Consider the following 15,188-nt stretch of genomic DNA (forward strand, 5'->3'; position numbering starts at 1 on the left):
TAGACTACTCTGGCTCTCAAGGTCTCAAATAAATTATCTTTTCTACTCCAAAAATTTTAAATATTTTCGGTAAAAACTACAATGAGTCCGATTTACCCATTTTCTATTTCGCGATTGCATATTCGCCAGGTTATCATCCAATTCATTGCGTAAATAAATTGTCATACAAATTTTGACAGATGGTTTACAAGTTTATTAATTTACATGTTTTCTAATTTTTTGAAAGCTTAATTGTCTGGAATGGCATGTGTTATTTTATGGCTAAAAATAGAAATTGAAACCCCCTTAACTGTTCACTGCTATGTTATTCTCCATAAAGCTGGCAGCTTATTAATGTTGCTATTTATTAAATTAGGCTTTGCATTATTTAAAAAAAAAATGCTTACTTTTCTGATCTACCTGATAAATCGAAGATAAGCAATACACGCAGTTAAAAAGCTAAGAGGACTTCCATACTTGGTTTTAGATAAAATCTGCCCACTTAAATTGTCCTGGTTTTTTAATTAAGGTCAATATAGACGCCCATTTCGTGTTTGGCAGTTTTTTGCTGTGATTAAAAAGTTAAGCTTTCTATTAATGGTAATCAAAAATCTATAACGAAATATTTTTCTAACATGTTGAATGATTTCTTGTGGAGTTAATCTTCTTTCTGTCTACTTTATTTGGTTAAAATCTTACTTTTTTATTTTAAGGCAAATGCCAAATAAGCTGCGAGTTCCTGAACACGGCTGAGCGGTCATATATAGTAGCCATCAGATAATTTCAGCAGCAAAAATTTCTTCCAAAAAGCCTTTCTGAGAGTCATTCCCTTCGCCTTTCTTTTTTTGTATGGATTGGCACAAATTGAAGGGTTTCTGCTTTCGCTACCCAAAGAAGAGCTTGTAGAAGGGCTTTTGTAGGACACACTTCAGAAGGCCTTTTGAAGAAGTTCTTTTAAAGCTGGACTTTTTTGAGGAATTTATTTAAGTTATATCTGCTAAGTTTTATTTATTCAGTCTTAAAATTCTCTTTGTAATGCTAAATAATATTAACATATGTATATGTAGTTAAATACATTCGCGTTAATTAAAAAAAAAAAAATATCAAAAATTGTGCGTTTCATACAGCACACATCGAGACGAATTTATACAAGTTGGTGTTGCTAGAATTCGCCGCGGTTCTTCGGAATATCAAAATGGTGTGTTTGTTATGTTTTTGTGTACATCTTGCCGTCATTATGCGTATAGTTTGTTGTTGTAGTTTTTGTTTTTGCTTACCCCAATGCCACCTTGTATGAATTCGCCTTGGCTCACATAATCATCAATCATTCAACTCTACGGATTGTACCACAAAACATTGCTTCCCTTTAAACAATTTCTGTGTGCTCAGAATTTATTCAGTCAACCAGACTCACACATTTTTGGTGTCATAAATTCTGAGTTGAAAAAATGTAACAAAGTTCAAGTGGAAGTAAAAGTTTATTACTGATTAGAATTATGATGAATATTTCTTAACCTGAGTGGAAGATCGACCTATCTTGGCAGCCAGTTCGAAAACGCACTATCTCGGTAAATATTTCCAGAACGCCTAAGCCAAGTCCTTCTCCACCTGGTCTTTCCAACGCAGAGGGTTCCTCCCTCTTCCTCTGCTACCAGCAGCGGGTTCCGAGTTGAATACTTTCAGAGCTGGAGCGTCGGTGTCCATTCGAACGACGCTGTCCGTCGCCAACGCGTAAAGGCCCGTAAATCTTCCACAAAATCTTTCTCTCGAATACTCCAAGAGCCGACTCATCGAATGTTGTTCATCTCACTGGCAAAATAAATTATCATTACCATTTTTCAGCATTTCTGTTCTACACTAAAATTGTAAACTTTTCAAAGTCTACTTAAGCCAACAGCCCAATTGCAATTCTTAAAGTAACTTCTATGGAAAGTATCAATGCTTAAGAATATTAAAGCATCTTTCCAGTCAGGATGCCTGCTAAAAACTTTTTACGTATGTATGTGTACTTGCGAGTGTATTAAGGCAAAGTTAAATTGCACATTAGACATACATATTTACGTTAAAAATATCCCAGCCAGCAAGAAAACGTACATTTTTCGAACATTATGTTTTACGAGGGATTCTCGTATCGCCAAAAAGTTAGAGAAAAGCTCATAAACGATAAAACAAAAAAATATAATAGAAAGAGGCTTGTAATAATTTGTCAGCACAAGAAAAAATTTTAGTTTTGTTGACAATTTTTCTTCAATCACAATATTTTATAAGTAAGTAGTTTGTTAAATATTTAATTTAAGAAAATTATTAAGTATGTGATTTATTGGCAGACTGGTGCAAACGCAAATGACGATCTACCACTTTCTTAAAAAAAAAAACCGTGGACCCCTTAAACGAAAAAGTGAATCAGATGGATGCAAAAATTGGAGCTGTTTTGGAGCGGTTATTTTCAGAGGTGATTGCTTTAAGGAAAGAAAATGGTACCCTTCGAAACAATAAGAGACCAACCATTGCAGAGGGCGTCCTGCCAAGAAGCCCATTTAAGGAAAAGCATGCATTTATGGAATTTGAAAAAGACCTTGGGAGTTCAAGTGAAAAACAACAATTATTGGTAACTAAAAACATAAATTAACCATAATAAAATAATTTTTATTGCATTCTTTAAACACTTTATAGGTTTCTGAACTCGAAGCTATAAATATTTTAAATGTAGATAAATGTTTAAGAACGTACTGGCGGAAAATTATTACAGATGAGGTAGCAGAACTTTTCTCGTGGAAGGGAACTGGTACCAAATGTAACGCTATTGGTTTGGCAACGACTGCGGCAATAAGAAATATTGATTATAATATTATTTATTACCACTTTTTATTTAATTCAATTTTCCGATTTCCAATGGAGTTTAATCTTTAACTTTATTTTTTTAGGTGCTTTTCGTCAAAAATTTAACTCCGACGAAGAAGTTTTTATTTCCGTTTCAAAGAAGCACTTCCAATATGCACACGACCGGCAAAAAAAATTGGCAGCCTATCGGCAAAAGAGAAAAAATAAATTCAGCTACTTTATAATATACATTAAACCCCTCTTATTTAATTGTTAATTTGGAAATAGATAGTTTGTTAATATTTATTTATCTGAAAATATCTTCACATATACAGTGCCGAAAAAAAATATTGGCACAGAGAATTTTTCGCCATGAATGCAAAGTTTTTTATTCTGATTTCTTCTCTAATTGTTTTTTATAAAAATATAGTTAGTAAGAAGTTCTACTTTCAAATCAGATTTTTAGAAAAATTCTAAGTATGCAGTTTTATAGCCCATTTTATTTTAGTATAATAAAGTGCACACTTGAATAGCTAGAAAACCTCTTTGTTTTTTGACAATTTTTTATACGCAGTTTCTTCCATACAAAAAAAAAAAATGTCGCACATAATTTGCATGGAAGAAACTGCGTGAAAAAATTGCCAAAAATCAACTCGGTTTTCTGGCAACTTCAAGCTTGCACTATGTTATACTAAAATATAATGGGATATAAAACTGCATACTTAGAATTTTTCTCAAAAATCTGATTTGAAAGTACTAACTATATTTAAAAAAAATTATGTGCGAAAAGAAATTCAAGTAAAAAACTTTGCATACATTGCGAAAAATTCTCTATGCCAATACTTAGATCCGGCACTATAAATATTTATTAATTATAATTCCATTCAATAAAAGAACTACAATAATTTTAATTAATTAATTGCCTTTATTTTTAGCATTCAAAAACAGTAGATAAAGCAGTGTAAAAAAACGCTTTTTTAACGTAAATTAATCGTTTACGAGACTCGTTTACAAATAAAAAACGGACGTAAAAAATATTCGCATACGAATGCTTTTTCGATCCGTTTACGACTGTTCGTAGGCGATGCACAATTTAAAGCGAAAAAGTGCTCGAAAAAGAGTCGTAAACGGCTATCATAAACGATTTTTAATCCGGTTTTTCTTCGAGAAAATATCCAATTACGAGCTTGTTTACGATGATTTTGCTGGCTGGGATGTATACAAACATAACTATACACTTATTTGGTCAAACAAAGTTGAAGGTTAAACTTTGTTGTTATGTCTGGTTAGGTAGAATAACTTTCAAATTTTTTAGTTGTATCGTTTCTGGATTGAAGTTGCATTGCTTTTACAATGTGTTCAGCGGACAATGAAATGAAAAAATCTGTATGTTTTTAGTATGTATCTGCAACATTTTTGTGGCATGTCTTGTTGAGTTTATTGGACTAGCAGTCACGGTTGCCACTTTGTTAATTTGTTACCATAAATGGTAAATTTTTTTCTGTTTGGTAACTTGGTAACTTTTAATTTCATTTGGTAACTTTCCGCTCGTTGTGGAATATCATTTAATATTTGCGGCATAGCAACTTACTCGTGAGCACATAGACAATTTCTTCGGTGCACCGAAGTTTGTTTTAATGGTAGGTTTATACATACATATGTACACACTAGCGGCCGCTGTTGTGTGATAGTTAGGAGAGTGCACTGCCATTCCGCAAGTCCTGGGTTCGAGCCCAGGTTCCGACCAACATCAAATTCAAAAGAAAGAAATTTTTTTTTTTTTTTGTAATAGCGGTCGCCTTTGGGCAGGCGATGGCATACCTCTGAGTGTATTCTGCCATGAAAAACTGTTTCTAATAAAAACACAAGTTCGTAAAACTGTATGTCCCCTCCCTTTGTGTGACAACGTCAAGGCGCTCGCCACAAATCGGAGGAGAAGCTCGGCCAAACACTAACATGTTGTGTAAGCGCCAAGTATTATGTGCATGCATGCGAAATTGTGAGTTATTATTCGTATAAGATAGATGATGACGAGGAGAAGTTCAATATTTAATTTTATTCGCTCATAAACCGACATGCCGTGAAAAAACAAAATGGGGTATAATTATGCTATCTATAAAGACTTGACTTCCACATATTTGTTAAGAGTTTGGTACAGTTTGGTACAGTTTGTGCGTTTTGATGGTGTTACACGAATTTAGGGATCGTCCATCAAGAGGAGACCGCTTTAGAAAACCTTTTCCACAATTTTTTGATGTTTCGACGTACGCCAGACGTCAAAAAAAAAAACGAGTGCAAGGACACTATTAGAAAATTATGTTTTTAAAATTTTGTTAATTAGCTCTCAGTTACACCGCCACAACAATGTTTAAATTAAATAAGCTCCTTTCATAAACTTTCCATTTAATATTATTGGCAACTTTTTGGTAATGTTTCTAAAATTTTTTGCTCACATTTTCTCTAAGTTTGTGGCAGCCGTGCTAGCACTGCGGCGAAAGGGCAATTGTGATGCCCAGGCGAGAAAGATATATTTGCCCATTGTTATTTAAACTAACATACATATGTATGTATATCCAAAAGTAATTTGAACTGCTGTTTCCAACGAAATTTCATGGTTAGGAGAATCTTTACTACTAAAAAAATTAAACACAAAATTGTTAAAGGCAAAAGGAAATCATATTCTACTTATATCTTGTTGATTTAAACCATAATCTGATCTAATATTATCTCTCATTCCGTCTTCTGGAGGTGATATCACAATCATCAAGTAGATTCGTTGGTCTTTCTTTGGCCGAGACTACAGACCCGAGAACCGAGACCGAGACCGAGAATCTTATCTTTTAGAGTAATAATTATGCCTTTAAATACGTTCAAGCTATAAGCCTTATATAAATCAATTTCTCACACGGAGTCATATATATAGATTGGCGCTTACCAATATGTTAGTGTTTAGCCGAGCCTTGATGTTGTCACACAAAAGGGAGGACCCACAGTTTTACGCCGACTCCGAAGCTGTTTTTCATGGCATAAATACACTCGGAGGTTTGCCATTGCTTGCCAAGGGGCGACCTCTGTTAAGAAAAAATCTTTTTTCTACATTTTTTTGCGATGTTGCTTTGACCAGGGCTTGAACCCAGGCCCTGTATTTTTCTATAGATTTTCGATACGCAAGATTAATCCCGGATGCCTCACTTTGCTACCAAAATTAATTATAGCCAAAAAAATATATACACTTCCAAATCTACATTCTTCATTGATAGCGAATCATCTTTTGTACCCATAGAGTAAAATGAATCTAAAATGAGTCCTTAAACAGCAACCGGCGTATGGTAGCTATTTCAGAAAACGAAAAAGCTTTAAAAAAGAATCATTTGCCATTCAGGGCTAAATTCACAGTGCGTAGTTAGCTTAGAATCGGCTCTTAACTACAGATTTTTGTACTGAAATCTTGCCCTCAATGTGGGGGGAGTAAAACTTAAGTTTCCTCCATTTGTGTAATAACTTCAAGACAATTATCCAAAACTCGATAAGTACCCAGGTTAACACAAATACATACATCTAAAGAAATCTGTTAAGAGAAATGACAATCTGTTAACGAAAAGGATGTCAATATTTATTACTCTGGCTATACATGGCTTTAGCAATATGGAAATTATATATGTATATAGGCGAGATTACAATGAAACCTGTTGCCTTAGGATATTTTAGGTACGAGATGAGAAATCGGGCTATGGATAGCTAGAACTCGCTTAAGCTTTCCTCGATACCTATTTTCCAAGCGACCAAGTCCCAAGAGAAGCATCCAAACGTGAACGTTAGTGGAGAGGTTTTGTGCATGAAGCTCTCTATCAACATCAAATTTCAGTTCAGCCCAACAAAAGAATTACCAGACAACAGCACTCTGTAACTTCTTCTTCTTTTTGGCGCTGTAACCGCCTAAGCGATTTTGGCCGAGTCCAAAACAGCACGCTAGTCAATTCGCCTCTGTGCTAACTGACGCCAATTGGATATGCCAAGAGAAGCCAAGTCCTTCTCCAACTGGTCTCTCCAGGATGGTTCCGTATGCAGAAGTGGAAAACTTTTGACTGCCATTCACCTGGAAGTGGCCAAGGGCGATTCTTGTGCGTACGGTTTAAATCGTAGCTCACAACGTCCGGATATTTATATCCACGTATCCTCTGGGTAGCAACCAAACACCCGTTCGGGAGCGATCTAAAGTGAGAAGGCGTAAAACTTCTCGTGCGCTGGGTTTGGGTCCCGCCACGCTAAAACCCTGCCCAACGAAAAATTCCGCTCTGTAACTGCTAAATGCAAAAATCAAATTCAGATGTAGTACAAATAAAAACAAAACTAATCAGCTGTTCGAGCAACGTTGCTTGTTGACATAGTTTGTGACTCTTTCGGGATTAGTTTGAGATCCTCTCACGACTAGTTCAAGATACTGTTGGGGCAAGTTGGGGACTTTTTGGGTCTACTGCGGGAACAGTTTGGGTCTAGTTGGGGACCAGTTTAGGCCTAGTTCACAATCATGTTCGATCTAGTCCGGGACCAGTTCGGACCTGGTTCAGAACAGTTTTTTGGGTTCTAGGTAAATTCATCCCAGAGAACTCATCCCAAAACAATTCATCCCGGAAAATTTAACCCAAAAGATGTCATCCCAATACAAACTCATCCCAAAAGGAACTCATCCCGGTAAATTCAACCCAATCAAGATCGTCGCAATACAAACTCATTCCAATAGAACGCAGAAAGGTGTTCTCTGCGAAAGGTGCTCAGCCCCTCTTCTTTGGCAACACAGAAAGGAGAATTCTACATAGTGAGGGTTATAATCCCTAGCGCGGACGAAGGCCAAAGAAAAGGGTCTGAACACCTTTTGCAGAGAACACCTTCCTGCGTAGGCGGCCGATTGTAACTATTAAATTAAAGCTGTTAGATTGATTATAAATTTGCTCAAACTTTTTGCATATTTGTCTTTAAAAAGCAGTTAAATCATATGTATGTATATTAAACGCATTTGGGGAGAAAAATAAGAACCGCCTTTGACAAAAAAAAAAAAAAACATTTTTGGAACATTTAAAAACCAAACTGTGATTTTTGCTAAATACAAGTAGGTAATGGTTAAATATTAACAAATTAGCAAACAACTGAACGAGGAAGATATGTGAGGAATGAAAGTGAAATACAATGGAAAATAATGCGTTATCAATGAATAAGTGTTTGTCATACATCGCAAATTCAGTTAAAATGAATTTATTACCAAAAAAATAATAAACCCCTTTACCAGATGACTGATAATTTAGCTCAAAAAAACAAAAATAAAAGGAAATGTGCAATGTTATAAACTTAAATACGCGCAAACAAACGCGTTAATGCCAACTGCACTCACAAAAGCTAAATAATGTATATGTGTGTAGAATACAGCCGAATAAAATTAACTTACAGAGTGAAAAACGTTAAAGAGTCCTGATAACAGCGACAAATCGCAAACACTTCTCACAAACTACATAAACGCCCGCCCGCTTAGTAGCGGTAAAATGCTTTAATCGCCCGACACGCATCACAACGCAATGGGAATCGGTGGTAGCATTATGCAGCGCCATCTGTGGTATTTAGTCACTGAAACGCTGCTGCTGCTCCTCGTAATCGCTGTCACATTAGCAGCTGCCACCAACTCAACCACCGCCACCGCCACCGCCACCACCATCGCTTCCAATGTCACACAATTGTCATCGGAGCCCACACTGCAGCACACCCAGATCGCCAACCGTGCATTTCCCTTTGTTGCGAAGGGTGTGAAGAGCGAATTTGTGCAAAAATTTTTAGCGCCACGACACAATGACCCAGATGATAATTATGCTCAATACCATATCATACTGCTAGCCATGATGCCAAGCACCGAGCCGGATCGAAACAATGATTGCTTCATGGCGAAAATGTTGCCCGCACTCGAACTCGGTATTGGCATGGTGCAGACGAGAGGCTTTCACAAAGCCTACATTGATTTTACGCTCATTGCCCGCGATTCATTCTGTTCGTCCATTTACGGGCCCATTGGCTTCTACGAGGTTTTCCTGCAACAACCCGATTTGAATGCCATCTTCGGACTGCCATGCGAATATGTTTTGGCGCCGATTTCACGTTATGCTGGCGCCTATAATATACCAGTTATAACAACTGGTGGTAGCGCTTCGGCATTTGGCAAGAAAGCAGGAAATTTTCCCACTTTAACGCGTTTACGCGGCACCCAGGGCAACAATCTGGGCAATGCAGTATTTGCGATCATCAATGAATTCAATTGGACGCGCACGGCTTTAATCTACGAATCGGACAACATCGATGACAAGGGATATTCAGTGTGCTTCTTCTGTTCATATGTGATACATGAAAAGCTGGGAGCACGTTCGGTAATGCAGCAGGGATTCGATAGGAACACATGGAATGGCACGAAGATCACTAATATGTTAACGAAACTCTCTAAGGAGGTGCGAGGTAAGTAATAAGTAATAGAATTAAGGAGAGACTTATGGATGGAATTGATGAAGATTGTGACTGTTTAATTACATTCTTAACTTGAAACATTTCTTACAGACCATGGAATTGAAACACTAAATTGTTTAGTGTTCAACTAAAATTAAGTAGCTTATATTTATTGTACATATGTATACATACCACCCAAACCATACCCCTATTATTTCAAACAACAGGGCTAGAGCAGTTCCTTTGGCTTCTTGGTTTTTGATTCCGGCTCGGATGTTTAGATCTAAACAAACCTTTTGGAATAACAAACGCCATTTCGTATACCGCCCGCCTTGGTTTTTCCATAGGTTATTTTTTCTGAATCTATGGATGGTTTCCCGCATTCTATCACGTCTTTCTAAACAAACTAGACATTTGTCAAGGTTCTTTCCAACGACATAATCCCAACGAAAATGCTTTACAAAGTATTCGCTGCAAATTTAATGCGGTGCAATCCACAGAAATTGAAACTATACACTTCATTTCGTCTCCGATCCCTTCCTAACCGGTTCGTATAATTTGTCGATACCAAGAATATTAATTGGTCACAGGATCTAGTACTTAGTATATGTATCTTGAATGACGATCTCATTTTATTAGCTAATTATCCCTCCGATCAAAAATTTGTGGCCACCTCGAAAATTTGGGTTTTTATCGCTCCCAGACGCGATGCCTAGCTTATCCAGGGTAAACAGACATGAGTTTAAAGTTTCTATGTAGTGCAATAAATATAAAGGCTTCATAAGCCTTTGAAACGTAACAAACGTAATTATAGAAGGCACATTTCGCTGGGAATAATTCAAAATGTAGTCTAAATAAAACATTTACCCGCTTTCAGCTGAACTCAAATTAGTCTTCAACTACATATACATACGTAGTAAGTATATCATGGAAAATTATTTATTTTCTTTAAATTGATTTAATTACAAAATTAAGTGCAACAAAAATATAGTGCACATTATAATTATACTTCCACAATTAATTATAGTGCAAAGGTTTACCTGATACAGCTTTATTTACCCATAAAATCAATATTAACCCTATAATTAAATATGTATATATGAATGTATGGATATATGTATACGTATGAAGTTAAAAACGTTAGTATGACGTATATATACAACCGCTTTAAGGCCTCAACGTGTAATGTGCGCTTTATCTTTCTCTTCAAATATAAGTTCCGGTGCAGAAAAATTATAAATTGCTAAAAAAAATAACTCACTTGTAGTAAGCTTTTTTGTGGGATTTCAATAAAATATATAACTTTTAGTTAACTACAAAAAGCTAACTTGAACTAAATGAAAAGAAACGCGGGAGTCATGAAGATGTAATCAGCAGTTGTTCTTTAAACAAGTTTCTATTTAAATATCCTCATACCAAGTTCACTTTGAATGCTATTTTTTTCTGCACTCCACATATACTTTTTCGAATTGTGGACAAATAAAGTGGAGATCGAAATTTGATATTATCATTTTGAAACTATTTCTGACGGAAGTCGAATATGGGAAATTCTTTTTTTTTTCATATTGATATTTGATGTACAAAAGTGGTAAGTTAGAAGTTAGTTGTCACCTAATGTAGAGGAAACCAGTTTTTGTCAGTTTGGCGGCCATCGCCCTTCAAAAGTAGTTAGTTACGGCCGAAAAGAATAAGTTAAAAAATGTTACAACTAGTATACTGCTGGTTAGTTAAAAGTTAGCTACCCATTTCCAACAGGGGATGTGTTTCAGTTTGTTTGTATGCGTATGTATGTATGTACTTTAATGACAAACCAGAAAGTTTGATGACCGCTGCCATTGATTACACAGGTTGAACAATCATTTCGCACAGCATTATCAACGTAAATAAGCCATATTGAATATGATATCACTTTTAAATTATACGCCTTTTGATAATTATTTAATTTTAATCAATAATGTTTAACACAAACATACTACACACATTTGCTTAACAGCTCACGTAAATACATACAGTGACGAACAAAAGTATTGTTATAACGAACTTTTCGCAATATATGCAAAGTTTTTTATTCTAATTTATTTTCGATAATTTTTTATAAAAATATAGTTCATACTACACCAAAATACATAAAAATAAAATCTCTGAACATTGTGCAAAACTCAGGAAAATTCATTAAATTTGAATATCTAGAATTAGTATGCAAATTTATTGAATTTCCATGAGTTTTGCCCAAAGTTTAGAGATTTTATTTTTATGATTTTTATAAAAAATTTGCGAAAATAAATTACAATAAAAACCTTAGCATACATTGAGAAAAATTCACTGTGCTAGTACTTTTGTTCGTCACTGTATGTATGTATAATCATTACAAGGTGTTATGCATACGACGCGTCAGTAGGTCAATAAGTGTCAACATAAATTACACTTGCTAATTTTTTGTTATAAATTAATTGGCAATAAAATTGAAACGTATTTTTAATTCAGTGATTATTCAAATAAAATTTTAAAAGTACTAATTAGCATAGAGATGTACACATGTATGTAATTAGGCAGGTATAATATGCTTTGTACCCAAATGTGTAAATTCCAGCGAGACAATGAAATTTCAAGACAACAAGAAGGGTTCTCAATATGTAAAATTTTTCCGTCAGACAAGGCTTTTGACCGACTTCAGATCTGTTTATGTACATAAATATGTATATAAGTGTAGCCGCTTTTTTCAACTATGCTCCAAAGCTAAAGATGGGTTGTCAGCTAAGTTTTGATAATATATTTTGTGGCACTGCTATATTGTATAGGATAATTTTTAATCCGCTAGGTAGCGCGTGTGTCCAGATATTCAGTAAATCTGTATCTATGATCCTATTTTGATTAAAATTAGGAGCGTGTACTGGGGGTGCGATGATAAATACTTATACGAGAAATTAATCCGCTAGGTGGCGCTAGAGCCGCGATATTCGTAAAATCTGTATTAGCCATCCAATTTATGTAGATAAAATTGAAAACGTATATGCAGGTGCGGTTAGAAGTACTTTTACGAAAAATGGGTCTGCTAGGTGACGCTGGAGTCGAGATAATCAGAAAATCCGTATTTACTTTTACGAAAGATCGATCTGCTAGGTGGCGCTAGGGTCGATATATTAATAAAAGACTTATTTTATAGTCCCTTTGTAATTAAATTAAAAACGTAAACTGCATATGTATATGAACTATATTTGCAAAAAAATCAAATTGAAAATGTATACGGATATTTGATCAGATAGGCTGACTTTGTAAATGCATCAATGCAAAGCATCTGCCCCTTCTTCATTTCTAAACTATATTTGATGGAAATTCCCAAATCGCGCAACTAAGGTCCAATTCGGCATTTGAACGTGGTGCCTAAGTCCACCGACGAAATTTTCCATATTTTTGGTGCAATGCACACCGACCAAACAAATAAATAGTTTAAACTAAAGAAATACGTCTAATTAATGTGGATAAGATAAAAAAATACATTTAATATTAACGATATATTCAAAGGTAACTAAGTCCTACCGTAAGTGTAAATCAAAACTGCTGAAGTCCATTACAGCCAATCATATTGTGCTCGGCGACTACAGATTCTGACATTTCAGTCGATTCGAATGGGTGATTCCTCTGGAAGGTTTACCGAGAGAAAAAAGAAAATTCGTATATATGGGCCAGTTTGTCTGCTTTTTACAATATACACTGCTTGTGTAGGCAGAAACATTTGTAAGAAAAATCATCTTTCTAGGGGCGCCAGGAACGATATATTTTGGAAAACTGTATTTATGGTCCGAAATGGTTCAAAATTAGCGCATGTAGTTGAAATATAATAAGTCATAGATTTCCAAAAAAAAAAATTGACCTTGATTTGGCAGTGAGGTCAAAATGTAAAGTACATATATTCGGCATAAGATTCATTAAATTCGTTTAAAAGTAATCTTAACAAAAACATTACGATGGAAAAGGATGTCCCGTGCGACAGTGATTAAAATTAAATAAAATAATCTAAAAATCATTTTTAAGAGACATCAATGCACAACATTCTAAAACAAGTCACATTGAAATATTGCCTCAGATTTTGCTTAAATCGGCGTTTGAATTATTGACCGCGAAAACCATTTCTGTTTTTGTCCCGCGCGAATGCCTTGTTATTTTTTTGGAAATTATCTTAAATACAGGTTTTAGATTAAGTTTTTTTTTAGTTTGAATGTGGACTGTGGTCACGTTCGACACAATGGAAATGTCCATATCAAACCTGCACCATAAGAAATTTTGAGAAATTTTGCTTCAAAACTAACGAAGTTGATATGGTATTTTTTAGACGTGCTATTTTGTTTTTGTCTTCGCAAAATGCTTTCAAGATCTATTCTGTAAGCATTTTTGCAGTTCATGCTAGTTAACTCAGTGATCATTTACCAGTATCTGAACGTGTCTGTTATCCGTTAAACTTCTTCAGGCAAAGATAAAAAGTTTTGTTAATAGCTTATGACCATAGAACGATTTGCAGAAGCATTCAGTCAGAAGTAACCAGCCATATAAGCACAAAAGATGGAAATAAATTATGCCAGTTTCAAAATAAATAACTTTAATCTCACTATTATGGTTGCCAAACAAATTGGTTCTAAGCCGTGGACAATGTTCTATTATAATAATAATACATTGGCGATAACACTTATGTTAGTGTTGTGCCGAGCTTCTCCTCCGATTTGTGGCGTGCGTCTTGATGTTGTCACAAAAGCGGAGGGACCTACACTTTTACGCCGACTCCGAACGGCGATTGAATTTTTATGAGAAGCTGTTTGCCATGGCTGAAATACACTCGGAGGTATGCCATTGCCTGCCGAGGGACGACTGCTGTTAAGAAAAAACCTTTTTTCTATATTTTTGCGATGTTGCTTTACCAGGGTTTGAACCCAGGTGCTGCGGAGTGGAAGCGCGCACTGCTTACCACTACACCACAGCGGCCGACTCTGCTCTATTAGAAATTATAATTATATTTGGATCATTTGTATCTTTTTCTGAAACGTGTTTGGGGTATTCACAACGGGGGCGTAAGTGTCGTATTGTTGTATGTCGTAAACTTTAAACGCCTAAAAATATATCAAGGGGGGTCGGAAAGTACCATCAAAGTTATATTATGCATTTTCGCAGTGTTAAAAAATATTTGGTTGTGGTTTCAAGTTCTCCAAACATTTATTTAAGCGTTTAAAGTTTACGACATACAACAATACGACACTTACGACACCGTTGTGAATCCCTCAGTTGATTTTACCGGTGCTATATTCCACTTCTGAATTATGAAAACGAATGATTGTAATACATCGGTTGGCAATGTGGCATACATAAGTATATAATTCATGACAAAACGATTATACTTACCAGAGTTTACTTATTGACCAAACTTACCAATCTTCGTCACCATTTCCAGACGATTCTATTCAGCTTTATTACAACGATTACTCATTTATATTCTGTTCACTCAATGATTACTCAAAGTAAATGACTCAACTTTTCTCCATTCTAATTGCTCATAAATCAACTGGAAATCACTCAACCGATGCTCATTAAAGTCACGGAATGATGCATCTTTTTCATTTGTACTCGTACTTCCTTCACCTCGGTCGTCAACTGTCATTTATATCCGATCATCGTTAGCTTAATACAAATAATGAAAGTGCAAAGCAATATAAATTTGCCACAAACGTGTTAATTGCAACTATTTCACACATTGATTAACAACTTACTTTTATCTTTATGTTTGTGTTGTGAATATAAACGTTGTCATTTGCCTAGTCAACAAGCGACCGTGGGCGCCGAGTTGTAGCGCCATAAAGTCTAGTTGTGACCAATAAAAATTACACGTCACGTTTTATTTTCGTGTGGCTGTCCTCCTCACAACGATC

At 35.4% G+C, this 15,188-nt stretch overlaps 2 protein-coding genes across 2 annotated transcripts in view; both read left to right on the forward strand.

Annotated features, from left to right (window-relative positions):
- Positions 1–2,219: 2,219 nt before the first annotated feature.
- On the forward strand, positions 2,220–3,186 carry LOC108360302 (uncharacterized). Its single transcript, XM_017612524.1, has 3 exons — positions 2,220–2,587; positions 2,653–2,729; positions 3,151–3,186. Exons 1-3 carry the CDS (start codon positions 2,387–2,389, stop codon positions 3,173–3,175), a joined length of 303 nt encoding a protein of 100 aa, XP_017468013.1. The 5' UTR covers positions 2,220–2,386; the 3' UTR covers positions 3,176–3,186.
- A 5,092-nt stretch (positions 3,187–8,278) lies between these two features.
- LOC108360291 (atrial natriuretic peptide receptor 1) overlaps positions 8,279–15,188 on the forward strand; it is a 28,848-nt gene continuing 21,938 nt past the window's right edge. Inside the window, exon 1 of the mRNA XM_017612509.1 lies at positions 8,279–9,288. Coding sequence (XP_017467998.1) covers positions 8,367–9,288 — 922 coding nt within the window. The 5' untranslated portion in view covers positions 8,279–8,366. The remainder of the gene's footprint in view (positions 9,289–15,188) is intronic.

Source organism: Rhagoletis zephyria, unplaced genomic scaffold (assembly GCF_001687245.7).
Source record: "Rhagoletis zephyria isolate East Lansing unplaced genomic scaffold, Rhagoletis_zephyria_1.1 Rzeph_scaffold_00555, whole genome shotgun sequence".
In the NCBI taxonomy this organism is placed as follows: domain Eukaryota; kingdom Metazoa; phylum Arthropoda; class Insecta; order Diptera; family Tephritidae; genus Rhagoletis; species Rhagoletis zephyria.